The sequence below is a fragment of the Amia ocellicauda genome, chromosome 6 (assembly GCF_036373705.1).
Source record: "Amia ocellicauda isolate fAmiCal2 chromosome 6, fAmiCal2.hap1, whole genome shotgun sequence".
NCBI classification, from domain to species: Eukaryota; Metazoa; Chordata; class Actinopteri; order Amiiformes; family Amiidae; genus Amia; species Amia ocellicauda.
Genome location: NC_089855.1, coordinates 3,315,015 through 3,342,773, shown reverse-complemented (window position 1 = coordinate 3,342,773; position 27,759 = coordinate 3,315,015). Strand labels below are relative to the sequence as shown.

At 49.7% G+C, this 27,759-nt stretch overlaps 2 protein-coding genes across 5 annotated transcripts; one reads left to right on the top strand and one right to left on the bottom strand.

Annotated features, from left to right (window-relative positions):
• Window positions 1-15: 15 nt before the first annotated feature.
• gart (phosphoribosylglycinamide formyltransferase) lies at window positions 16-17,181 on the top strand. The gene is made up of 22 exons (XM_066705801.1): window positions 16-502; window positions 2,088-2,236; window positions 6,450-6,545; window positions 6,830-7,004; window positions 7,110-7,221; window positions 7,460-7,528; window positions 7,649-7,774; window positions 8,028-8,115; window positions 8,208-8,293; window positions 8,472-8,640; window positions 8,746-8,977; window positions 9,924-10,018; window positions 10,149-10,258; window positions 10,501-10,699; window positions 10,955-11,206; window positions 11,429-11,581; window positions 11,737-11,940; window positions 13,525-13,659; window positions 15,443-15,573; window positions 15,775-15,916; window positions 16,160-16,275; window positions 16,417-17,181. Exons 2-22 carry the CDS (start codon window positions 2,092-2,094, stop codon window positions 16,612-16,614), a joined length of 3,033 nt encoding a protein of 1,010 aa, XP_066561898.1. The 5' UTR covers window positions 16-502; window positions 2,088-2,091; the 3' UTR covers window positions 16,615-17,181.
• A 184-nt stretch (window positions 17,182-17,365) lies between these two features.
• hemk2 (HemK methyltransferase 2, ETF1 glutamine and histone H4 lysine) lies at window positions 17,366-21,735 on the bottom strand. Of its 4 annotated transcripts, none has more exons than XM_066705805.1 (7): window positions 21,698-21,735; window positions 20,417-20,551; window positions 20,159-20,245; window positions 19,379-19,469; window positions 18,887-18,970; window positions 18,191-18,332; window positions 17,366-17,964 (listed from the first exon to the last, which is right to left on the bottom strand). In XM_066705805.1, the coding sequence occupies exons 2-7, from the start codon at window positions 20,542-20,544 to the stop codon at window positions 17,858-17,860; spliced, it is 639 nt and encodes a 212-aa protein (XP_066561902.1). In that variant the 5' UTR covers window positions 20,545-20,551; window positions 21,698-21,735; the 3' UTR covers window positions 17,366-17,857. The 4 variants fall into 4 exon arrangements, with proteins under 4 accessions (XP_066561902.1, XP_066561901.1, XP_066561899.1 ...); XM_066705804.1 differs by lacking the exon at window positions 21,698-21,735 and adding an exon at window positions 20,862-21,683; XM_066705802.1 differs by lacking the exon at window positions 21,698-21,735 and having other exon boundaries at window positions 20,417-20,855.
• Between the last annotated feature and the right edge of the window lie 6,024 nt (window positions 21,736-27,759).

The following is a 27,759-nucleotide window of genomic DNA, read 5'->3' as shown; positions in this document are numbered from 1 at the left end:
CAGCCGGTCCGGGAAGGTACAGGAGTTATCAGTTCGGCAAAATAACCGAGGGGTCAGCTGGAAGGCGATTCATTCATAATCAGTACATATCGGATAAACAATAAACCACTGAACACTTTGTAATAATTTACTTTCGGTGCCTTTGAAGATAATCCGCGCAAAAGCCCGAGCGGCGGCGCTGTTTAAAGGCTCCCGTCGTGCACTGCGCCACAGACTACACTACCCACAACCCCCTGCAGCAGCACAGAACACGTGGAGAAACTTTGCAACTGCTGAAGAGAAAGTGAACAAAGCGCCAGCGAGCGAGAGCCGGAGGCAGTGATGTACGGGGTGGTTGGCTCGACTGTGTTGAACCCCTCTCCCTAAACCTCCCCCTCCTCCCGCACCTCTGCGCTGCGGACAGTTGAGACGCGCAGCCCGCACCTGAGACCCGCACCTGGGACCCGCAGCGCAGCTCCTCTCCGCTCTCCGACGCTGCAGACCGCGCCGCCACTCTCCACGGGTAAGCCGGCTCGGGTGGGCTGCTTTCGTCTTGTTTAGGGGAAACTTTCAGGCGCCAAACCCGGAATGGACTCGGGCATGTGTGTGCGAGGGAGGAGGAGGAGGGTGCGGGCTGTGCGGACGCGTCTGCGTGTTTCACTACTTAATAAACGCGGAGAGGCAGAGTGAAGGCTGCGCTCCGCGACACGCAGGACTGGTTTTACAGGTAAAGCTCCGGTGAAGTGCGAGTGAACGCATGCGTGCGGTGCCTCTGCAGACCGGGCCGGGCGAGGAGACACTGGCCATGCACAGCTGGGTTGTGTCTGCGGGCATCTAGTCTGTGCGTGTCTTTGCTGTGTGCTGTTCCCAGCCAGTCACGCCAGTCCAGTGCGGTCTGTTTGTGAGTGAACCCACGGGCTGGTGCGGGACGAGCTGCCGGTTAATTGCCCTCCAGTGACTCCAGTTAGCGCACTAATGAGCGGCCACGGGCGAGCTGTTAATCTCCAGACCACCGTGACCCCGCGGGTGCCGGGGCTGCATTACTCAACCGCCTTTGCTTACATGTAGTCAGCGCAATTTCGGCCATAGGTCAACAGGGCGAAGGTCAGGAGGCGTTTGCACAGGTACAGCTATGCAGGGGGAGAGCCAGGGCAGTTTGCAATCGCACCGGCTGGTACACAGACTGGAGCAGAGAGCAGGGAGGCCGGGCTGCACAGGCCGGCCAAGGGTGCTGCTGGGTCAGGGTGTAACCGAATAGCCACTACTGTATGTAGTGCAGTGCTCAGCCAAGGACTATAGTGATTCAGAACACCCCCTCTCAAATTAAACATCTGGCCCCAAGTGCCCAGAGTGATTTATTGTGGCACGACTGACCGCCTATACCAGAGATGGTTTTAATCAGTGGCTGACACTTCTATGAAAGGTCAGAGGAGCCAGGCTGTAACTAAGCCCTGATGTTTTAATGGTGCTTCAGGCTGCATTTGATGCTTTCTGTAGGTCAGTCCTGAATGCAATTATTAAACTGCTGATGCTGAAGGTACAAAATGCAAATCCACACACGCTTCTTGGCTGCATGGGAAACCAGATTGATTTTAAGTGTGTAGGGAGGAGTCGTTACCCCATCTATGCATAACTGACTGATTCTATTAAAAGGTCAAGCAGTCGCGTCCCATCACCCCCCATCTTTCTCTGTTCTGTTGTGCAATTTGTTATGGATTTGTCGTGTTTTTTGCTTTTAGCGGCTCAGTTAACTAATTATAAATTACTTTAGCAGGGCTCTGTCTTTCTAGATGCTCGATGTTGTGCGAGTCCACTCTTGTCTCTGTATGTATTCTTTGCAGAGACATTATCACTTCATATGTGTGGGAAGTGTAACATTGCATGGGTTTTCCTGGTCTGGATCTCTCTCTCTCTGAGTCTTTGGGTGTGGGGTCTTCGTTCCTCCCTACCTCCCTCCTGCCGGTCTCAAGTAGTCCTGCTGTGCACTATGATGGATGGGGACAGTCCTGCATGGGAATCACTCCTGTCCCCTCATGGCTTCTGTTAGTGGCTCTGAGGTTGGCTGAAGCCCTGTCTCAATGCCCTCTCTCTCTCTCTCTCCCACTCAGTGCCATGGCAGAGCGGGTGCTGGTGATTGGCAGCGGGGGCAGGGAGCACGCCCTGGCCTGGAAGCTGGCCCAGTCCCCCCTGGTCCAGCAGGTTCTGGTTGCACCGGGCAATGCTGGAACCTCCAGCTGCGGCAAGATCTCCAACTCGGGTACGAGCTCAAGAAACACGGGCCCATAGTGTGTGTTGTAAGATAATTTGAATGCTTGGATTCTCAGTCAATCTAAATAAATAGTTGAACTGAAAACTCATAGGTCAATTGGTTTCTCTTAAGATTCTTTTTAGAGGGAAGATGTGGTCAAGTCACAGATGTGCAATAATCATTTATTTTGACAAAAATGGGAAACTAATATTTAATTATATTACTGAAAATAAGTAATATTAAGCTTCTGCTGGATTACAGATAATATTAAGAAAACGGATAATACCCATTTTCTTCTTTCTCCTCACAGTACAGCTTAAAGGCCAGTCTGGTCAGGCAGACTTGGGTGCCTTGGTTGGGTGCCTTATGCTAAAGTAATTTAGAAGTGGGGGTCATTTTGAATTTGGCTAGGAGCCAATCAGAGGACAGGTCCCTTTTGGTCTTCTGGACATACAGATAAAGTTACCAGGAGCGATCAGAGGCTACCAGCGCTACCAGATAAAAGGGAGGAAGTCTGTTTCCTCTACCAAACCAGATGGTATAGAATTTCCCATAGAAAAATACATTCTAACAAATAATATCTTACAGTCCCCACCTTGGGAGGGAAAAACATTCAACAGATGTTTGACCTTTCAGTAAATAATACAATAATATAAAAAGAATGCAAAACAAAACAAACAAATATAGGAATTACAAAATACAAATAAACATTTAGTCAATGAACCTGTTATATGTAGTTGTGAGGTAGATTGGATTTTCCAAGCTTATTACATGAAACTAATGTCTCATGCCGAATGGTGATAACATCACTATAATAAGTACATATTAGAGGACATAGGTAATAAAACATACACATAGTAACAATTAACACAGATAAGAAAGTAGCACCTTTAAAAGCAAAATCCCACCAAGAATGTAAGTGATCTCCATATTTCCATCAGAAATCAAATGTTGTACCCCCTGTTGAACTGTTTTGTGATTGATTTTTATTTTATTTTTAGTTTGAGAAGAATTATATTAGAAAGTGTCAACAGGCTCCATATTCTATAAAACCTTCGCATCAACAGGTTTCAGGATCTCTGCAAACATAGCTGGCAACGTGGGTACAAAATTTAAGTCTTTCGGAATATAAGGCAAGGTCAGAACACCAATCTTAATTGCACTTCTGGTTTGAACACAGGAAGTGGAGTTAGTTATGCGACATTCCAAATTATTGTACAAATAATAGTTTGTTGTAATGCACCACGTGTGATTGCCTACTAGTCATGCTTGCAAATACCCTATTTTATCCACAGGTACAGCAGGTAAGGTTGATAACTTGGTTATGTCATTAACCCTAAACTGTAATGAGTCTCCAGTAACGTAACATGTACACAACATAGCAGAGCGACAGGTAATACAACATTCAGTATGATCAACAACATGCCATGAGGTTCTCATTTGACCTACAAATGGAGGTAATTGTCATAGTTAATACTTTTCCATGTGCAATAATATCTAAATCATACACATTATGCAGGGACTTCATCACATTTTCAGCTGTATACAAAATAAAAACAAAACCTATAGTCTTAGTGTCTATATGTGGTTTCAATTGGTAACAACAGTTTTCAACAGTTATAGAAATTCAAGTGGCAGGGAATTATATGTTTGTGCATCATATACATCACAAATCAAGTGTCTACTAACTACAGATCCAGTAACGCATATTATAGAGTTTAAATGAGGATAACACACATGGATACTATTACAGCAGTTTCTACATCTAAGTCAGATTATCAACATTCAGAACAAATTTTAGGCTTGCAATTCCCATAATTGTTGTGGAGTCTCATGGTTGTTTGTAAACTATTGCAGCATCAATGAACCCCCAGGAAACCAACGAGGAATAGCATCATGGTCTCCATTTTCTCTCAGGAACACCTGAAAGATCAAGGGTAGCAGTGATCACTTAACAGTTTTTATCTGATTGATGTGAAACCATTTAAGAGTATCTTTGCCTTTTTCCTGAATTTTGACTTTGTACACTGCTGGACTTAATTTGTCCACAATGAGGAATGGTCCATACCAATCGGCTTCTAAGGTATGGCGTTTGTGTTTGTAATTTCGAACCAAACATCTGTCACCAATCTGCAGTTCTTCTTCATGAACTTTGGTTTCAAAATATTTCTTAATTTGTCTCTGTTTGTGGCCTAATTGTTTAGCTACAAAGCGTTGCATTTGATCTACAGATGCTAGGCAATTTCGAAACCAAGTCACATTAGCAGCTTGCAAAAGAACAGGTTGTTCTTCCAAAGGAAGCAAACAATGTCCTGGGACATGCATAAGACGTCCAGTCATCGCTTGATGTGGTGTAATTCTGGTAGTGGAGAGTGGTGTTGACCGCATTGCCATTAGGCACAGAGGTAAAGCCTCAGCCCACCTGTTTGGATTGTCTTGACACATTTTTTTCGAAAGTGTTTTCAGAGTGCGGTTTCCACGCTCGACTACTGACGATTGAGGGTGGAATGGAATATGTAATTTCTGAATGATGCCTAATGCTTGACACATAACTTTCACTACACTGCTTGTGAAATGTGTTCCTCGATCACTATCAATCACCTTCGGTAGTCCCCACCTAGTGAACACATTTTGGATGAGAGTTTTCGCTACAGTAGCAGCTGTGGCACGCCTGCAAGGAAAAGCCTCAATCCATTTTGTGAATTAACTTTCAAAACAGCAATTTCGCCTGGTCTCGACTGAATAGAAGACCAAATATGCTGTAGTAAGGTAGCATGTTTCAAGGGATGATCATCTGATGATCGGAAATAGTTTTTGGCATAGAGAGGTAGCAAGGTACATGCAGTAACAACATAAGCACTATCTGTATAAATATCTGCAGAATCATCAGTTATCCTAAGGGCTTCTAGCAAAGCTGCCAATTCAGAATATTGTGATGATTGTCCTGGATAAGAAAATTTAACAGTGTACTCGGGGAACAATACTGCAAAACCTGCTAGCAATCTACCAGAATTCTTACAAATGTATGCTGATCCATCAATATACGCATTCGGAACCTGTGAACACGGCTCAAAAACAAAAGGATTAGGCAAAATATCAGTGTCAGGCAATGGACACTCATGTGGTTTACCCTGCATAAGCAACATTTGTGGAATCAATGTGGTTCATTTACAATCCTGGCTATGCTGACGACACCGTTATGCGAGGTTCGTCTTTCAGGCAAGAGTCGGATATACAGCGCTATTCTGTCAATGCATGCACATTAATACTCTCAGAGCAATCTGTGACTTGTAGCAAATATCCGTCATCCTGTACTGGCCACCACTATGTAAGAGAATTGTGAATGCTTGGTTTCTCAGTCAATCTAAATAAATAGTTGAACTGAAAACTCATAGGTCAATTGGTTTCTCTTTTAAGATTCTTTTTAGAGGGAAGATGCGGTCAAGTCACAGATGTGCAATAATCATTTATTTTGACAAAAATAGGAAACTAATATCATTTAATTATATTACTGAAAATAAGTAATATTAAGCTTCTGCTGGATTACAGTAAGAAACAGAAGAAAATGGGTATTATCTTTCTCCTCACAGTACAGCTTATAGGCCAGTCTGGTCAGGCAGGAAGCAGTGCGTCTCTCTCTGTCTCCCTCCAGCCCTCTCTTGTGTCTCGTTGCAGGATGAAGAAGTTAAGAGAACTCAAATTCTCTTTGTTTTCCCTTTTTATAAGGTTTCCTTCCAACCAGTAGCATTTTGCCACCACCATGACTTGGGTGGGTCATTTCGAATTTGACTAGGAGCCAATCAGAGGACAGGCCCCTTTTGGTCTTCTGGACATACAGATAAGGTTACCAGGGGTTACCAGAGGCTACCAGGGCTACCACATAAAAGGGAGGAGGTCTGTTTCCTCTACTAAACCAGATGGTATAGAATTTCCCATAGAAAAATATATTCTAACAAATATCATCTTACAGTGTGATAGGAGCCTGAGGCAGCCACCTCTTCCTCTCTGGACTCAGGGAGCGGTCAAACCTTCTGTGTCGGGGGACTGGTGTTTTGGTGTAGGTTGGCCTGTCTGTTGTGGTTGGAGGGGAGGGCGGCTGTGGGCAGGCACAACACACTGTGGGCACACAGGGACGCAGAGCAGTGCATACAAGTAACAAATGAATAATGTGTTTAATAATGAATCTCTTCTTTCTCTCTCTCTCTCCCTCCCCCTGTTTCAGAGGTGTCTGTGAGTAATCATGCTATCCTGGCACAGTACTGTAAGGACCACAACGTAGGACTGGTGGTGGTGGGGCCGGAGGTGCCCCTGGCTGCAGGTACGAGGTGTGGCTGTAAGGGGCTGGTGTTCGCACACATGCACACACGGATTCGGAAGAGCTAGAATACATGCAGAGAGATGTAGAGACACAATTACATACAGGCATGCACACATCAATACACACTTGCATATGAGAGAGAGAGAGGGGGACGCAGTTCTTCAGAGGAATCCACTGAGGCCTGTCTGGACTCTTCTCAGCTGATGAAGTGTCCCATGTCCACAGAAAGTGATGATTGCATTTTCCTGTCGGTTGGTTTGAAAAGGTGCTCTCTCCCCCCACAGGCATGGTGGATGACCTCATGGCGGCGGGGGTGCGCAGTTTCGGGCCGTCGGCCAAGGCGGCTCAGCTGGAGGCCAGCAAGAGCTTCTCCAAGAGCTTCATGGATCGCCACGGCATCCCCACGGCGCGCTGGTGCAGCTTCACCGACGCCCAGGAGGCCTGCAACTACATACAGGGGTCAGCTGGGGGGAGGGCCACGCCGGGGGCGGGGGGAGGCCGGTGAGGGTGCGGCTGGGTGCGTGGTGTCCCGCTGCGCTGTTCTTGACCGGCGCTGTGTTGCAGGGCGGATTTCCCGGCGCTGGTGGTGAAGGCGAGCGGGCTGGCGGCGGGGAAGGGTGTGATCGTGGCAGCTGACCGGGAGCAGGCCTGCCAGGCGGTCAGGGATATCCTGCAGGTCAGACTGCACAGCCTGTCCCACGCTCTCTCTCAGTCTGTCCTCCTCTCCTAAACATAGTAGATGGTTTTAATTATATTTTCTTCATGAAGCTGTGTGTGTGCCCTCTGTCTTTTTTTGTTAATAAACTACCAGCATCAAGGAGTTTTACAGTCACTGGGAAGAATCTGTAGATGTTTTCAGTGCTTTGTAGTGTCTGTCCCTCTTTCCCTCAGTCTCACTGCCTCTCTGGCCGCAGGACAAGGCGTTCGGCTTGGCGGGGGAAACCGTGGTGGTGGAGGAGCTGCTGGAGGGAGAGGAGGTGTCGGTGAGTCCATGAACTGCAGGACTCGAGCATCGCGGCCCAGTGATCTGTCCCGTGTGTTCTTCAGTATTATCACCACTAACACGCCTTCCCCGTCCTTCCATTCCCCTCTCTACCCCGCAGTGTCTGTGTTTCAGCGATGGCTCCACGGTGGCCCCAATGCCCCCTGCCCAGGACCATAAGCGGCTGCTGGATGGAGACCAGGGGCCCAACACGGGTGGCATGGGAGCGTACTGCCCCACCCCTCAGGTACACCCTCACTTTGGGAGACGTGCAGCTGGGGACACTACGACTGTGTCCAGTTACCCAAGGGAAGTTTAACTTCAGGTCTGCAATGCAGGCAGTGATTTCACGCCACTTGTAACGTGTGGGAGACTGCGGCTCCTAATGGAGAAGGACACTGAAGACCAACCTCCTCTGCCTGAAGGAGGAGGGGAGCAGCGCTGGAAGCGTGTGTGTCTTCTGCCTGCAGGGCTGACCTCTCCCTCCCTGCCCCCCCCAGGTGTCGGAGGAGCTGCTGCTGCAAGTCCGAGAGACTGTCCTGCAGAAGACCGTGGACGGGATGAGGCAGGAGGGGGCCCCGTATGTGGGTGAGTGAGCCTGCAGGCCAGAGCAGGGTGTCACACCGGGTGAGCCTGGTCTCTGGGGCGGTGGGGTAATGGCCTATCCTCTCCCTCTCCAGGAGTGCTGTATGCCGGGCTGATGTTGACCAAGGACGGGCCCAAGGTGCTGGAGTTTAACTGTCGCTTCGGAGACCCCGAGTGCCAGGTGAGCTGGGGGGAGGGGGTCGGGAGTGTCGGGGCTGTGAGAGTGTCGGGGGTGACGGCCGCCTGTCTTGTCTGGGACCCCAGTGCCTGGCTGATGCCCCAGCTGGGGGCTTTGTGCTGAGTTTGTCTGGGATCTGGTTGTGGTGGGAGGTGCTATATAATGGTCTGTGTCCCTCCAGGTCCTGCTGCCCCTCCTCAAGAGCGACCTGTATGAAGTTCTTCAGGACACACTGCAGGGCAAACTGGCCACTAACCCCCCCGCCTGGCTCGACAAGAGTGCTGCAGTCACTGTGGTCGTGGCCAGTGAGGGCTATCCCGGGGAGTACAAGAAAGGTGTTGAGATCACAGGTAACCCTCTCTCGATAAGTACAGTTTCATGAACAGTGATCGAATGGGGTGACCATGTCGTCATGTCTGAGCGAGACTCCTCCAGCGCTGCGCCTCTTTGTGCAGGGCTGGCCCAGGCCAAGGAGCTGGACCTGCAGGTGTTCCACGCGGGGACGGCGCTGCGCGAGGGCCGGGTGGTGACCTGCGGCGGGCGCGTGCTTACCGTGACGGCTGTGCGGCCGGACCTGGAGAGCGCACTGCAGTGTGTCAACCGTGGCCTGGACGCCGTGAGCTTCCCTGGCGCCGTGTACCGCAGAGACATCGGCCACAGAGCCATCGCCTTCCTGCGCCAGCCCAGGTGTGTGTGAGGAGAGGAGGGGAGATATGGGAGCGGTAAAGACAAGGGTAGAGGGCCTTGTCTGGGCAGTATTGTAGTGTGGTATTGTATTGCAGGACCAGGAGAAAAGTTCACTGTTAGAATATCCTCCCGTAACTCTAAAAACTCATGCATTCAGCCAGGAACGCCTCGCTGATTTATATTAACACAATGTAGATGCCGCACAGGTGGGCGTGGCCATGCGGTGTGCGTTGGGGGGGACTTGTCTTTGTATGCTGCTGTACACGTTCTCACTGGAATTGTCAATAAACACTCTGCAACAGATCTTGCTCATTTCTCCTTTCTTTCTCTTCTGCTGCTGCGTTGCTGCTCTCCGAGGGGCGCATGCCTCTCGTCTCGCTCACGTCTGCAGGAGATTCGGTTTGGCATCGGACCGGTTCAGAACCGCTCGGGCTTGTGTGATTCAACTCTGTTCAGACATGCCTTACTGCTGATGATAATAATGGTTGATAATGGAATCGGTATCTGAATAAGACTCGTGACTCGCGTTTGGAGCTTGATTTGGAAGTATTTGGCCCCCCTACCTTGTTTACATTGCCCTGTGATTCCTGCAGCCCCCCCACCCTCGGCACAGCTGTGGAGGATTAAGTGGGACACACCAGTCCTGAGACCCTCTTGTTTGCAGAAACTTGGGACAGAAAGACCTCTAGTAAAAGGCATCCAGTGGCTTCTTTAGAGTAATGACATTTTAGATGGCTGTGAGCTGCAGACTCCTGTACACATTGTTGACAGGAGGGTCCTAATTGCACACAGTTGCATATTTGCTGAAAAATAAACCGATTACAGTAAGGTCACAGTTCGTTTTTAGTTTCTATAAGCTCTGGGTCCCTGCCTTGCCCAGGCAGTCGGGTCTGTGCTCGGCTCCAGTGCCCTGTGGTCTAATGGACTGCCCGTGTCTCCCCTTCAGGGGTCTGACCTACAAGGACAGTGGAGTGGACATCGCGGCGGGCAATGTGCTGGTCGATCTCATCAAACCGCTGGCCAAAGCCACGGCCCGCAAAGGTGGGACCCTACAGAACACGCTTTCACACTCACTCGCACTGACACCAACACCCACATTCACTCGCTCACACACACACACGTACAGACACACAAGCTGACACCTGTGCTGTGTTCTGTGCCTCTCCTGCAGGGTGCAATGCCGAGCTGGGGGGCTTCGCTGGGCTGTTCGACCTGAAGGCTGCAGGATTCAGCGACCCCATCCTGGTGTCTGGGACTGATGGAGTGGGCACCAAACTCAAGGTGGGGCCACGGAGGGTGTGTGAGTGTGGTCTCCAAGTGTGGCTCAGGAACGAGACTCCTTTACCATCCGAACTTTGCCGTTAAGGAAGTTTTGGACTCCCAACGGTCTTGTACTGAGCTGTAGGAGGTGGGAAGCCCCTGACTGTAGCTCTATTTAATGTGTTCCTAGAATAACACTTTTTCTCTCTCTCTCGCTGTCCCCATCCCTCTCTCCATCCCTCTCTCCACCCCCCCATGTGCAGATCGCTCAGGCATGTGACCGGCACAGCTCACTGGGTCAAGACCTGGTGGCCATGTGTGTGAACGACGTGCTGGCGCAGGGGGCTGAGCCGCTCTTCTTCCTGGACTACTTCTCCTGTGGAAAGCTGGATGTGGGCGTGGCCTCCTCTGTGATTGGCGGGATCGCGGAGGCGTGTCGCATGGCTGGGTGTGCCTTGCTGGGTGAGGAGGGGCGGAGTAGTTGTGTGTCAGTGTCCTGTTTGTCTAAGAACTGGATGAGTAGAAGAGCAATTTATCTTCCTCTAAACGTACATGGGAGAGCACCATTGGCTTGTGCTTTAGACTGGAGAGAAGGTGGTGAAAACCTGAAGATGCTGGTCTGCACAATTCAAAATAAATCGGTCACAGTGAAGGAGATCAGCCAGGATGCCCAGTGAGCATTGCGTGTGGATAACCGACTCCTCCGTCCCTCTCCAGGGGGCGAGACGGCGGAGATGCCAGGGGTGTATGGCCCTGGCGAGTACGACCTGGCGGGGTTCTGCGTGGGCGCGGTGGAGCGAGGCCAGATGCTGCCTCGGCTCCAGGACATCGGAGAGGGTGACCTGCTCGTGGGCCTGGCCTCCTCCGGCGTGCACAGCAATGGCTTCAGCCTGGTGCGCCGGGTGCTGGATCTCTGCGGCCTGCAGTACGACTCCCCCGCCCCCTTCGGGAGCCTCGGGCAGACTGTGGGTAGGTGACCTGAGACGCACTGGGGTCTTCACACCACTGGCTTCACACACAGGGTGGAGTCGGTGAGATTTAAGCAGAGTAGTGGATCATGGCGCTGCACTGCCACCTGACCTGAACCCTGCATGTAAAATGCATCTCAGGCTGCAGAGATAGGCAGTGGCTCTGTTTATTTGCACTTATTGACGCTGAATATCCACTCTGCTCCCTCTCTCCCTCCCCTAGGCGAGGTGCTGCTCACTCCCACCAAGATCTACAGCCAGCTGCTGCAGCCCGTCCTGCGCGGCGGCGCGGTGAAGGCCTATGCACACATCACTGGGGGCGGGCTGCTGGAGAACATCCCACGCGTGCTGCCCAAGGGGCTGGCCGTGGACCTGGGTGAGACTGAGACACACACTCAAACAGTCACTGCTCTTGTGTGGGTGCGGTGATGCTGCTGTGTGTGTTTTACTGAGCAAGGAGCGTGGTGTGTGTGAGAACCATGTCTGTGGCGTGTCCCATGTGGTGACTGTGACTTGTGCGTGTCGCTGCAGACGCCTTGCTCTGGCGCATCCCGGCCGTGTTCTCGTGGCTCCAACGGGAGGGTGCTCTGTCGGAGGAGGAGATGGGCCGCACCTTCAACTGCGGGCTGGGCGCCGTGCTGGTGGTGGGGCGGCAGGAGGCCGAGCGGGTGCTGAAGGAGGTGCAGGGCCAGGAGGAGGCGTGGATCGTGGGCTCCCTCACGCGCAGGCAGCCAGGTAAGGCCGGACCCCACGGCCTACTCGGCCTCAGGATAGGGGAGGTTTGAGATAGGGTTCGGTTTGAGCTGAATGTCAACGAGAATCATAGGCACGTTTTCTGGAGGTATTTTGCAATTTATTTGATTTAATTTAAGACATCGTACATTGAGGCTGGGGGAGATGAGCTCGGTTTATCCAGTTTGATCAAACGATTCGATCAGTTATGCAATCGAATGCCTCGGTTCCACTGGCTTAAGCGTCCGTGCCGTGCCATGCCATGCCGGACGCGTCCGTCCTCAGACGTGTCCCAGAGTTTTTTTTGCAAAACCAAGCCGCTGTGAATCCGTCCCTCTGATGGAGGAGCAGTGACTATGGGTTTGGTTTGCGTTTCGTTTTAAAAACAGAGATGGAGATCGACACTACGAGCGACACAGCCTGACGTGGAGAGGACTTCTGTTTTATTCTTTCTGTTTTACATGATTGTAAACCGCGTTATAAATTAATGTTTCTGTTCAGAGATATTAGGAAGAGCTAAACGTGTAGACATTATATTCAGACAAACATGTTCTCATAAGAATAAGTTTCCATGTGCAACAATAAAATAAATAGCAAATATGTATTATTATCGTCATCATTTGTGCTAGTATATATGTATTATAAATGGCATAGCGTGACTCCCTTAATTTATTGCTTACTACAGATTTGTAACTGCAAACAATACTTTTTGCCGTATTATTTATAATGTACTTATCAGATTTCCTTAACCAGGGCAAGTTACAGTTGAAACAAAATACACACGTTTCACGATTAATCATCCAGCTACAATATAGCAGGTTATAATTGAACTAAAGTGCGCGTCTCAGTCATGGCGTTTATGGACGCATTTATTAAACCAGTCCTTATGTTTTAGAGGAAACCCACATCTGCTGTATTTATTTATTCATTAATTTAACTTGTAAATGGACACGTTAACTGAATCGTGTTCGCCTTCACACTGACTGTCTCTCTGCGGATTGTCCTGCACACATTCACACAACACAGCCTGAAATCCTGTGAAATCCAAGTGCACTCGGATATTAACTGTAAGCAGTCATTGTTTCTGTACGTGGATTTCACTCCATGCTGCTAATAAAACTGTAATTTCTTCGTGATCGCACAGGCACTTGAGATTATATCTTCCGATGCAATGTATCTGATCTCCTCCCAAACACACACCTCCAATTCTGAAAGTGAATCATGTCCTCAGTGGGCGGGACCGACGCTTACGGACACGTCTAGCACCAACAAGTTAACCGTCCACAAAACACGGACGCGTCCAGACGCTTAGCCAGTGGAAACACCCGTTTAAGCATCCGGACGTGTCTGCCAGTGGAAACGGGGCAGAAGTGTTCAGTCTGTGTGCAAACCGTGTCTCCACTCTTGTCACAGAGGGCGTATACCATATGTACCATGTATACCATCATTTTGACAATCCTGGTGCAGTACATGCGTCTGTGTACATTCCAGAGGGGGGTCTCTGCACTGTTGTCGGGTGCATGTCAGCGCTGTGTGTATGTGTCCAGCACTGTGTGTCAGCACTGTGTGTGTTTGCTGTGTTTGCAGGGGTGGAGCAGGTGGTGGTCAGGAATCTCCAGCGCTCCCTGCAGACGGGGCTGACCACCCCCCCGGACAGCAGCCTCGGTCAGGACAGCACCCCCCGCAGGAGGACCAGGGTAGCCGTGCTCATCTCAGGGACAGGTCTGTCCGTTCGCAGGGCATCACTTGCCTTTCTCCCGCCGTGATACTGTTGCTCCTAGTAGTGTCCAGTTCTCTTCCACTTTCTGTGGCCTTCATTGTAACGGCATGTCTGGTGGTGCCGGCGGTCTGTGAGCCACACTGCATGTGGCACTGACAGGACTGCTGCCCTGCGCTACCCTTTGGTGGATTCTTGCCTTGTTTGTGCTTCCCTTCTTAATGCACTCTATATAGGACTGACATAGTGTATTGTATTGTATTTTTGTGCTCTGAGTTTGTTTGCTGAAATGTGGGTGCTTTGTGGCAGCGTTAAGTTACCGTAGATAAGGGCATCTACTTATGAAATTATTAGGGCCCGACGGATATATCGATATTATCGTCCGATATTGGTAACGGCACGTATTCCATATTCCTGTGCATTAATACACGGGTACATTTAATAAAACCATTGGCTAAATATTTTGTCCAAATTACCATAAAATCCTTTGTCAGACTTCAGACAATATATAAATACATGCTTATTTGGTTTTACAGTCGTTATTATAATTATTTACCATTATTTTTTAACACGGTTATGGTGTTTTAGTTTTCTGGTTGCTTCCACAGTCAGTGATTCTCGGCGCAGCGGCGCAGCGCGCACTACTGAGCAGCGTGGAAACACACCCATTGAGAGACACAGGGCTCATAAACCAATACAAACGTGTTATACTAAACTCTCATAACCAATAGACAGTGTTTTTGGAAGCTGTGCTGCATTTGAGTGTCCATGGTTTTAGTTTCTCGTTATGACTGAAGATTACCGCATACTATGACATAGAGGCACATTTTTACTGAAAAGTTAAGTCAATCGCTTTTTTTAAATCACAATAGCAATTCAAATAAAGAAAAAACGTAAATGTTCGCTGAAGATGTTGACTGGATATCAGGAAGCAAAAACTCCAAATGACAGGCAAGCTCAGATCAGAGAACAATCTAAAGACAATGAGAGAAAAACACCTCAGACAATGTTGGATCAAACTGAAACTGTACATTGTATTTATAAAACTATTTCAAATCCTACATCGTGTTTTGGATATGATTTGAATTGCAATACGTTTAACATACGTATTAAATAAGATTCACTTTCGAGGGCATTTTTAAATACGCAGATAAAAATAAAACAATGCAGCCCGTGTGAGCGGCAGAGTGGAGCGCTGAGCAGGACTGAGAACCTGGGAGAACCTGACGCCTGTGAAATGCTAATATAAGCCAGACCAGCACTTAACACTATCATAGTATTTGCTCTAATGTATAGAACATGCACATTTTTATATTTTTCCTTTATTCTCCCTTATTCTAATTTATTTTTACAATCTTTCTGTGGTTGTAAAGAAAATGAATGTTAACTTTATTATGTAAAATGTAAAAGTCCTGCCTTCAGTACATATTTGATAGTTTCTATCTGATGGAGAGGTTTGAGGGGTCCATGCTAGAAAATGTCTGTTTTGCATGTAAATAAAAAGTAAATATCGGCAGATATATCGGTAATGGGGAATTTTGCTTCCCAATTACCGGTATCGGACCCAAAAAACCTGCATCAGTCGGGCTCTATAAATGATGAATAATACTAATAGGAGTTCCTGCACTCTTGCTGGTGAGAAGTGCTGGTCAGTGAGCGAGCAGCAGAAACGGCACAGGGGTTTCTCTCGAACCATTCAGTTCAGAGTGTCGGAGTCACGAACAAGAGTAGTTCTGCCAGCGGAGCCGCACAGTGAATTCAGCGACATGCTTTAACTCCCTCCCTCAGGGACGAACCTGCAGGCTCTGATCGAGCAGGCCAAGTCTCCCTCCAGCGCGGCCGAGATCGTCCTGGTCGTGTCCAACAGGCCCGGTGTGCTGGGGCTGAAGAGAGCAGCGCTGGCTGGCATCCAGACCAGGGTCAGTGTCCCCAAGTCCCTCAGTCCTTTCTGTCTGAACCTCCTGTCACCATCTTTGTCTCTGTCCATGTCCCCCTCCACCCTGTGTCACCCTGCGTCTCTGTCCACTCTGCCCGGTGTGTGAAGAGCAGTGTTTGCCGTGTGCTGATGGGCCTGTGTGCGGTGGAGCACAATGTAAAAGGACTCTGTGCCGTGTGGACAGGTTGTGGACCACAAGCTGTACGGGAGCCGGGCCGAGTTCGACGGCACCGTCGACCGTGTGCTGGAGGAGTTCGGTGTGGAGGTCGTCTGCCTCGCCGGCTTCATGAGAATCCTCAGCGGTGCCCTGGTCAGGAAGTGGAACGGTAATGAGCCACGATGGGGCCGATTTAATTACAGAGGACAGCAGTTACTCCTCAGAGCAATGCCACTTGTTGTGTTCATTAATTGAATTCATTCATTCGGCCAGCTGTTTCTGAGGTATTTATCAGGCTGCTTCTGGGGGTTTACAGACCTGAGCTCACAGTGGTGTAGTCTGTGCGTCTCTGAGGCCTGGCTATGTGTCTCTGTCTCTCTCTGAGATCTGGCCGTGTGTCTGTGCGTTTCAGGGAAGATGCTGAACGTACACCCCTCCCTTCTGCCCTCCTTTAAGGGGGTCCACGCCCACAGGCAGGCGCTGCAGGCTGGAGTGCGTATCACCGGCTGCACCGTGCACTTCGTGGCGGTAAGTCTGCCCACCCACTGCACACGCCACAGAACCCCCCCGCTCTGCATCGCTCACATTAACAAAGACAATCTGCACTTCTGAACTCCGTGCTGGCACTGAACCTTGGCGTGTGTCGGCCTGTCCGTCCCTGTCCCGCAGGAGGAGGTGGATGCCGGAGCCATCATCATGCAGGAGGTGGTGCCCGTGCTGGAGAGTGACACGGAGGAGAGCCTATCGGAGCGCGTGAAGGAGGCAGAGCACCGGGCCTTCCCTGCCGCCATGGAGCTGGTGGCCAGCGGGGCCGTGTGCCTCGGGGACGACAACCGCATCGTGTGGAGCCACACCCAGCTGCACTAACCCCTCCCCCGCCACCCGACCCCACAGCCCTGTCCCCGAACAACCGCCGCAGCACCCGGCTGTGCCAGCTCCCCCTTCCTGATTAAAATCCTTCTCTCTTAGCATGGCATCCTTCCCCCTGGAGCAGAGGCACAGAGGTGGCCAGGACCGGTAGGAGCTCCAGGGAATAGACTTCCCATATTAGTCTCAACCCTTTAATGTTTTGGAAAGTAGAGCCAGTCTAGCAGTGTCTTACATCACACAGGTGGGAATCCAGGAAGAGAGATGGGAGAGAGAGGTGGGTTTCTGTAGCTGCAGCTGTGCTTCAGGGACAGGACTGTTCATGTGCTGTCCAATGAATTACACGTACAGAATTCACACGTGTGGGCAGGGCAGGAGAAGCCTTGTAATGATGATTGTCACATGCATGGTTGTGGTATTGTGGGAATGTGTCCACGAGAGAGAGAGCGCCTGTAAAGCCTGCTACTAAAGGAGACTGTTGTTCTTTACTGCTCAATGGTGAAATATCTCTTGCTGCCCTGTGTCTTGATTTGTGTCGTTTACATTAAACTCACTGGGTTAAAAGTGTGTACGGGTGTGGTCTTGTGTGTGCTCTATAACACTCTTATAAGTCAGAGCGGCCCCAGGACATGAGTTGCAATACAAGGACTCTGAATGCCTTGTGTATCTTGAATGCTCTTACACGTGCCCTCTAGCGTTCAGAGAAAGGATACACTGATGTGGGAAAATAAAACACCTGAGAAAATGTTGGTACTTTTTCATATATATTTATAGCACACAACACAGCAGTGAATTGGAGGTGGGGCTGCAGAGCTGGTTACAGAGGCTCAAAGAGTTAGAAATCCATTGCACCTTACAACACCTTCTCCACACACTGACTCTGTCCTGCAGCTGCAGAGCTGGGGGGCGCACTGTCGTCTGATACAGTACTGGACCGAGTGTGGAGCTGCATCCTCTAGGCTTCAGTCCCTAAGCCTTGGTGGGGAATAGATTTTCTTTTCTTTTAAATCCTTAACGCTCGTTCTGGTAGACAACTGCAGACATCTGGCTCAGAGAACGGCTGCCAGCCTGTCCGAGTGTTAACGTGATTTTCCCAGGATGGCAGAGACTCTCGCGCTGCATATAAGGCCATCTCTGGCTGCAAACAGACCGGACAGGCCATGTGGTCTCCTGGCCCCTCCCCCAGGGAAGCATCTACAGATGGGCAGCTGGAGTTTGTGTCCCCCAGGTCTGAGGTCAGAGGTTAGGGTTTACAGAAGCGCAGGATGGACAGGGTCTCCCTCCCGGCCTGGCGCTTCAGACACAGCTCCCCCCGCAGCCCTGCTTCCCCCAGGACACTCAGGATCTCTGCTGCAAGGCACAGGCGGCAGTGAGACACAGGGACGCACCCCCAACAACACCGCGGAGAGACGGGTGCATCCCAGTATACATATAACACACACACGTCATTTCAATATTTCAATAACTCAGATTCAACTACACTTCTAATCGTTCACAAATGAAATGATTCTGCTGGTGTGAGAGGACCGCAACGTGCAGGGAAAGGGAGGCACACGGACACACAGTGACCTCTCACCTGGATCATTCTCCTGCACGGCCACCAGGTAGAAAACCCCCAGGCCGGACAGCAGCTGTGGGACCAGAGGGAGCAGCCTGTCTGTCACCTCCCGGCCCCGCCTGCCCCCTGCCCAGGACGCCTCAATGCCACAGCTGCCCACCTGGAATGGCAGAGGCAGCGGCGTGACTGTTTTTAATTTTATTTTACCAAGCAAGTTAATTAAGAACAAATTCTTATTTACAATAACAGCCTGGCAGGAGGCAAAAAGTGTCTCCTGCAGGGAATGAGTATTGGGATTAAATAAAGAAATGCCAAAGTACATTATAACCAGTTACATAAAGATACCATGAAACCACCTAAAAACAGACCTAGCAGCAGACCGTATAAAAACAATACAGCAGGACACGAACATGTACAACAGGCAGAGACAACCAGAGCACAGCCGATCAACAGTAAACCAGCACGTCACCTGAGGCAGTTACAGGTATCAGTATACACGTTCGTGATTGTCTTTAAACGTGGCAATGGTAAGTAAAGGATTTGCGTTGGTTATGTCGTGATTGCCAGTCTATGGAGGTGTAAAGAGTGCAGTGAAAGCTTGCTGGATACTCAAAAACTTTGTTGTAGAGCATTTAACACATTCAGGGGAGGGACCAGCTGAGTATGACTGAGTGACTTGTGTGCATCCCTGCGTGTGTGTGGCGCACCTCTCACCTCTTCTGACGGCGTGACCACGTAAGGGGGGTTGAACAGCAGGACGTCCACTCTCCCCTGTAGCCGCGGCAGCAGCGCCTCCACCTGACACACACACAGGTCAGCACAGCTGGGCATCACTCTCACACAACAGCAAAGGCTACTGAGATGGGCAGTGTGGGCCAATGTAGTGTAGTGTAGTGAAGTGAAGTGAAGTGTGGGCTAAGGGCGTCGGACTGATCGCTGGGGGAGGGAGGGAAGAAGTGTGGGATCGTGGTTAGAGCTGAAACACAGACAGGGAAGCACTGTGGACCAATGACAAACTCATGAGGGAACCAGGTGTGACTGCTCTGATAGCAGAGCTGCAGGGGACATCTGGTCCCAGGTTGGGAAGTGAAACACAAGCAGGAGGTCAGCGGTCAGCGGTCAGAGGTCAGGGTAGGAGCCCCAGGCTGCTGGTGAGAGAGGAGCTGGATGCAGCGTGGAGGCGCCCGGGCCGCCGGTGAGACTCACCAGGTCACTGAGGACCGGCTGCAGGCCGACCTGGTTGCAGCGCCCTGTCTCGGCTGTGCAAAGCAATGCAGCGGGGTTCACATCGGTGCAGCTGAGGGCAGTGGACACAATGATACAGTCAACGCACGACAGCGTTCACACACTGACACACCGACGCAGTCAACACAGGACCCAGTCAACGCACGACACACTGACACACCAACCCAGTCAATGCACAACACGCTGACACACCAACCCAGTCAACACACGACACACTGACACACCAACCCACCAACCCAATCAACGCACAACACGCTGACACACTGACATACCAACCCAATCAATGCACAACGCGCTGACACACCGACACACCGACCCACCGACCAAGTCAATGCACAACACACTGACACACCAACCCAGTCAACGCACAACACGCTGACACACCGACCCAGTCAACGCACAACAAGCTGACACACCAACCCAGTCAACGCACAACACGCTGACACACCGACCCAGTCAACGCACAACAAGCTGACACACCGACCCAGTCAACGCACAACAAGCTGACACACCGACCCAGTCAACACACAACACTGATGTAGTTGGCACACTCCCAGTTAACATGCATTCTATACAGACCCACAAGTTCACACATAGAGGATTGCCATTTCACCTAAGGTTGGGGGTGTATATGAAGTGGAGTTTTGGGGTCCCACCTTCATCACAGTCTCACTCAGAACAGGCCGGGGTTTAATAAGGCCGTTTAAAAAAAAATACACAAATCACATGAGCTGTACTCACAAGTAAGCTGCCTGAGGTCCAACGACTGAGGCCAGGAACGCCGAGACCACCCCGGAACCACAGCCCACCTCCAGACACACAGACGGGCTGCACAGACAGACAGTCACATATTTGAGCTCTTCACTGGTGCCACAGCACAGGGATGCACACCTGACTCGGTTCGACCCGCTTCAGGTTTGATGAGCCACCTGCTCTTAGATAAGCCAATGAATTAAGACATTCTTCTCCTAGATGAAGACAGTGTGTGATGTGACCCACCCCATCTGCCGCAGTCGCTCACAGTCCTTCTCCAGCGCATCCATCAGCAGGAACGAATCCTCGGCCGGCTCGTACACGTCTGCGAAGGGGCCCCGGCCCGCGTGGGAGCACAGGGGAGTGGGGAACATCCCGAGCCTGCGGCACAGACACAACACACTGGCACCGTCAATCCTGCCGCACACAACACGGCACACTGCCATTTCTCCAGCTGTACACAATATGCTGTCACTGTTCTTCAAATATGGGATCCAGCATGCCTCCCCACTATCAGATTACTCCCTTAGCACAGTGGTTCTGGTCCACGATGGTCCTCCAGGTGGTCTGCAGGCTGAAGCTAATGCAGGCTGATCCCAAAATAATGACAATGTTTATACCTTTTGTTCCTTTCTGTTTTTGTTTCAGACATGGATTCATATTGATAATACGATGAATTTAGGTAAACTACCCAGAATAAATAAAAGCAACATTCATGTCTTCCTGACTGGAGACGTCCCCACGCTGTCAGACGTAGGCCTCTTCCAAATGTCCAATGGGAGACAACTGGTGCAGCTGCACTTGTAAGTCTATATGTAATGCTGGGATAAGGTCTAAAGGGAGGATGGGTTGTCTGCAGAAATGTTTGCTTCGGCAGAGAATTAATACTTTTATTATTGTTATTTGTGGTCTGACAAAATGAGTCAGCGGCACAGGAGAGCTGATTTAAGCCAAAGATAAATGCACACACATACACAGTGGCCACGGGCCCTGCTGTTTGTACTGGTGGCCGCAGCCCCCACACACAGGGCCCAGTTTACTGCTGTGCTGCAGACGTTATCACACGACTGGGACTGGCGCGGTTATGGCTGTGTTTCTGTGCGTGCCTAGGAATTGGCAATAATAACGATGGGGATCCAAAGGCCAAGAAATTAATGCAGTGAGGTAGGCGTATGAACCAGAGAGAAAGAAAACTCGTAGTGCAAAAACGAAAACAAGCCGTGGTTCACACAAAGGCCTGGCGACAGATCTGTCGGTCTCCATGCACTCACGACGCCCTCATGAAACAGCATATTAAACTTTGCACGACACTGCAGGCGGTGCGCCGGTCTGTGAGCCCGTTTACACAGGCGGCTCATAACCCGCGCCGGGACACACACACCCTGCAGCCCGTGAGCCTGTGCTTCCCACGTTATCTACACATGCATGTCACCCAGATGCCCTCAAGCCCGGTTTCTGCGGTAGAGACCCTCCAGCACCGCACACACGCCGAGCTGCGTGAAGAGAAAACATCCACTGTAAGCTTACCTTACCCGGCTGCGCTTTGCCGAACTGCACTGTGGGAGTTGTAGTTTTTCAACCGGCCACCACCTCTGTGAATAAACTAGAATGCAGCCAGTGAGAACTACGTTTCCCAGAGGTAGCCATTTAATGACGTAGAAAATGTGAGACGCTGAAAACTTGTTATATTAGAAGTAGTAATAGTAATTAGTTCTAATAATAGAAGAAGAATAACTAGACTTTAAAGTGTCTGAAGATACTGCATGTGACAGCACTTTTTTACATGATGTGTAATTATGTATCAATATACAGATTAATATCAGTTATAAATAAACAGTTCTAAACTGTTACAATACAAAGATTGTCGTATTTGACATATTGTTATTAAACAAACATATTAGTGTAATGAGTCATCGTCCACAAGGTGCAACAGGGTTTCATGTGATTTTGTCTTTTATAGAGGAGAGATTTCACAAACACACTCCCCCCTCCAAGCATTGGCACACTGCTTTATAAGACTGCTGGTATACTACAGCCATGTCTGAAACTCACTAATTAGGGCTGTGAGGAGAGACCTGGGGAAAGTTCAAACTCATCAGATGATGGCACGCAGCTTGCAGGCCCGTCTTTATTGCAGACAGGTGGTGCGATCACACAGGTTCGCTTTCATTGCAACATGCTGGCTGCATTTACAGCTGGGAACTAAACATCAAAGCGATCACTTGTTTGCCAGAGATTTGTTTATTTATTTATCCATTTATTTATTTACTGCTTTGCATCAACTCCTGCATGTTAGTATAGAGTATATTCAGCGTTTTTTTCTCCTTGACGTGTAGTTGGGTGCCACAGTAAGGCACGGGAGTCAGGGAGCCTCAGAGGAGATGTCAGTCAGGTGAATAACACTGGGTGTGCAGCTGCCGTGTCCTCTTGGCGACCCTGGGTTCAGTGCAGTGAACTGAGTAACGTGCCAGACACGGGTCAACAGAGAGCGGCGGTGAAACAGAGGTCAAGGGAAACACCCGTGAGCGCAGAGTTCATTATCATATTCATAACTGCTTCCTCAGCTGACCCAGACTCGCCCAGGCAGACTTACAGTAGTCGCCACAAATACTTTCACGGAAGATTGCTCATTACTGTGAGTGTGATAAGAGTGAAGGTCCCAGTAACGGTCACTACAATCCAAAATGTGTCTTTATGTGTTGCTATAGTGTACAGGTAAGATACAGTACACTCTTCCAGATCGAGTCCATCATATAAACAACTTTTAAAAATGCACCCTGCAACCCCATCCTCAGCAAGAACTACAACCTGGTGGCAGCTTCGGCGGTTCGAAAGGCATATATACCCCCATTTCACAAGCCTCTGAATCAGGTTGTTGTGGAGTTGGACAGATGTCTTCACACCCTCTCATGCACTTCAGATGGTGCAGGTGTCTAGAAAAAATAAAGGATGTAGATATACTGCAGTGGTGCATTACACATAGTACCTGTGTTTCTCTGTCTTTCACAAGGTGTCAGCCAGCCATGAGAGGAAGGGCGAGCAGATATCGGCTCTAAGACACTCAGAAGATTTGCTCTGGTGAGAGCAGGTAGCACCCTGTTCTCTCCAGGGCAGCACTCTGATTGTCCATTGGCCAGGCCTGCTAGTGCTGACAAAATTAGGATTTAGTCCAAGGCTGCATGTCAATGTATCTGATTTAAACTGCAGCACTCAGAGCGAATTCACCTGCTGCAGTGAGAAATGAGAAGTTACACAAAGCCGGAGCCGCAGAGGACGCAGAGAACAGACACTGAAATGTGTTTATGAAAGCGTGAGGGAGGGCTCCAGCGCCACATGGATCCAATAACTGCAAGTGTACATTTGTGCACATTAACAATCCTGTTTTCTCAAAATTATAGAGACCAGGGACTCATTATAACTGGAGTTATAAAACTTTTAATGCTTCAGGCTACAGGCGATAAGGCAATAGCGTGTTTTTAATTTGCACATTCTGCCGCACATTCAAGAAGGGCTGCGCTTTATTGGGCCACACGTACAGAACTGGATTCTGGCTCTGAGTGCCGCGGCTTGGGTGTTACTGAGCGTACAGATCTCCACAGATCTCGGGACCTGTGTGCTCTGTCTTCAGGTCCCCCTGTGGTGACGGGCTTCTGATCCACGGCCCAGTCTGACAGAGGAAACACACTGCAGCTTCCTGGAACATCTGTCCAGGTAAACTGTCCCCTTTGGCCACTGCGTACAGCTGTGCTCACCAAGTCTGTCAGGCAGATACACAAACAGTGTGTAGTCAAGGGTTATGCTTTGAAACAGCTGATCTCAGTATCGGTATCGCAGTAAATGGTGAGTGACTGTGATCTGAGGGAGCCCTTATTAAAGTGGGACAGCTCGTACTGCTGCAAATAAACACTCTGTAACTCCACAAGGGGTCGAGCCATGAGCAACATTGCAGGTGTGCTTGAACAGGGTGTCTGTGGTTTATAGACCAGTCAGAGGAAGCTTATCCAGCTCTTATAAATGGAGGTGTAATTTACATTCCAGGCATATATGCATGACTTGAATCTATATCTGTTGTTTAAAATCTCACACAAAGACCACTCAGGGATACAGAGAGGGGATGGTAGGGATGCACATTTAGCAAACAACCCAGTGAGCTTGATGGGGCCGCAGGCATCTTCTTATTTGTACCTTTCTCAGGTTCTCATGGATGGGGCGCTGTGTGCAGTCCTCCAGGTTCTGCAGGGCCACGTCCTGGCATCCCCATCAGCTCTGAGGGGTCCAAGCTGAAACCCCTGGGCAGATCCCATTATATATAGCAGCTGTGTGGTCCTGGCAGACTTTAGACAGGCCCCGCACCTGTCCGAACTTTCCAGAGCCCTGAACTTCCTTTATGTGAGAGAGCAGAGGGCCAAATCAGAGGACCTCCGGCAGCTTTTCAAGGAATACTGATAATAATAATAATAATAATAATTATTATTATTATTATGATGATAATAATAATAATGTATATAATAATAATGATAATATAATAATGATAAAATGTACAGTTCACCTGCTGGCCACTAGAGGGAAGCCTGAGTCCACTCTAAGACATTGCCGAAAATCACCCTTCCCCTCCTCCCTGTCGCACACTTGTGTGAGGCCGGCTCCTTCTGCATGGCTCCGCTGCGGCTGCAGTGCCAGCTGGTCGCGGCCGGTTGTGTGACCTGCCCAGTGCGGGCCGGGCCGTGCGGATGGGGCCCTGGAGCTGCAGGACTCGCTGACCCTCAACTCCACGTCCCACAGGAAATTAAAGAGCTGCTCAGAAGAGGCACGGGGCCTGTGCAAATGTAACACACAGTCGTGTAGGTGAATTAGTGCAGGGATATATTGAAGCAGGATGCAGAGTTCCCCTTTAAGGCTGAATTCAAGATGTCGTGTGCAGAATCTCAGCAACGTGACGGGAGCTGCAGAGTTATTCTCCAGGGACTCAGGCCAGAGTGTCTGGAACCAAGATGACACTTTCATTATTGTAATTCTTATGGTTATAATCCAATTTATTCCACCATCTCTTTACTGTAACATCCCACGTTGATGAATTCAGGAGTTTCCCTCAATGTCTGTCAGTCTTCTGTCAGGACGGTTCGTTTCTCTAACAAGACCGAAACTCTGCTACGGTGTCCCACTGCCAGTCTACCAGTACCCCCAGTTCTGCGACTGGACTCGGCCTCGGCCAGGTCTGGTGTGAAGAGGAGTTTGTCCTAGTAGAGAAATAACAACAACTCCGAGAGCAGAGCCGAGCAGATTTATTCTTTAAACACCGGGGCCATAAAACGACAATAGAGTCTGTGCGTAAGAGCTGCGCGTGTGAAAACTCCCTCTGACCTAATTTAAAACATTGAGGAGAGAGTGCGGCTGAAACGTTTCACTCTTCATACGCGAAGCAGGGATGTCAAGTGCTGGGAACAGGGTTTAGATTGTGAAAGCGTTCATTTTTTACAACCCGCACTGACTTCACTCGGTGTCGCCGCACTGCGTCAATATGGAGGGGTGAAGAGGGAGATTGAGCTACCGGGGCTTAATTGCCAAGTGCTCTTCATAGCAGAGCTGAGCTGGCTGCTGTTAATTAAACACAGTCCCATGTCATTGGTGAGATTTGTAACTAGTCGATAAGCCGCTAGTTTGATTATTTATTTATTAATTTACTGTCCTTTTCTGGGGAAGGCACAAACAACACGTTTCTGCACGGGGAGTCACGTGCGCTCGAGGGATGATTGGTGCTGTCAGCGCAGGGGCCTACAAACAGCTGCAACTTGTTAAAGTCAATGTTGCATTATACCGAAGAAGTCAAAGCAATTGTAAAGAAGAAAAAGGGGAAGGAGGGAGGGGAGTGGGATGATGAGGGGGCGGCTAACTGATACACAGGGAATTTGGCCGGGCTGCCGCAGAAGACTTATAAAACTGTAATAAGTTGTTTTTGTGCTGCAGCTGCGGAGCGGGTCTGACGCTCTCCCTGCAGGGACCGACGTTTAGTAACGTTCTGTCAGCGGGCATTAGCCGGCGGTGCGCGCTGGGCCCCAGCTCCGCTTCCCACACGGGGACTGCGCCGTTTAATGTCTACACGTGTATTTGGGATGGAAACTGTGCTGGTACTTAGCACTTTATTTATTCAGATAATTTAGAACTTCAATAAAGTAACATATCTAGAGGCTCAGCCAACTAATAAACGCATAAATATAATGAAATAAGTGGAAACAGACAGTGGAAGACATGGCATTCGCACAACTGGAGCGCCTGCTGAGGCTGAGGGGTCTCTCCAGGACAGGCTGTGTCAGGCCGTCCCAACCACCAACCCCAGCACTCCTCCTGAACGTGCAATCCCTCAGCCCCTGAACACGCTGTCCTGGCCCAGGGCCTTCCTGTTCCACCTGGCCATGATTCAGCAGCTGTTTTCAACGTTGGGACCATGATGCGAGACGGAGACGTAACTGAACACAGCCTCTGTTGACAGACAAGGGGCCTGTGCCAGTGTGACAAGGGCACAGCAAACTGAATGTGAAGGGAGCATGTCACACTCCAGTGCGTGTGCGTGTTTGTGTGTGTGCAGCAGGAGGTGTGTCGGGTGATGTCATGCCCTAGTAATAGTTGGCATGGCTGCCACCGGGCTGAGAGAGAAGCAGTCATGCACAGCCCTGTGACTGCGAGACAGAGCAAGCCCACCAAACTGACACCGACGCGCTGCGGTGAAGTTCTGGCCTCTGAGGGATGCGCATGGCTGTACTGCTGCAGACGGGAATGCTAACAGCGATGCTTTTCCATCTCTCTCTGTGCTTCAGGACCAGTCGGGCCAGCCTTCCCGCTCTGAAGGACAGCTGGGTCTAGGGTGGGCTGCGATGGGCTGCTCTGTGCCGATACAAAGACTAGCTGAAATGGTTTCATTCACACAGCTGGGTAGAAAAAAGAGAAATATACTCTTTAAAAAAGTGGATTTTACAGGGTATGGGATGTCAGCACGGAGTTGTTTGCGGTTTGTGGTTCTTCTGGTTTCGGGTCTGTCAGTCTCACCCCAGTGGGGCCTGAGGGGAAACACATGTGAAGCAAATGTGCCCCAAATGAACGGTAATCAGGGCGCGAAACCAGGTCGTCATAGGAACTTCTCATAAAGGAAAAAGAAAACAGAAAATAGAAAATCTGCTCGAGACTTTATTAGCTTGCAAATGGGCTTCTCCTCTCCAATAAACACAAATTAATATTTTGCGCCCCACTTTACACATTTCCATTACATTTATGGATGTTCGGCAAGAAAACCATCTAGGCCCCTTCGCAGCCTGTTGATCGTGCATCAGTGCAGGAATATTTATTGATTTATTTGTGTATATGTGTATATATATAGAGAGAAATCGATTATAGATCTTATTACACATATTTCTTCAGTATTAACCATGCAAACTACTGCATCACAGCCCAGTATCTCAGTCACCATTGCCTGACCAACAGGAAACACAGGGAACTGCCGGGAATAGACAGGTATAATAATGTGTGATAGATGGAGAAATACAGATGGACAGACACATAGGTAGGAAGGTAGATAGATACACTGATAGATAGGTAGG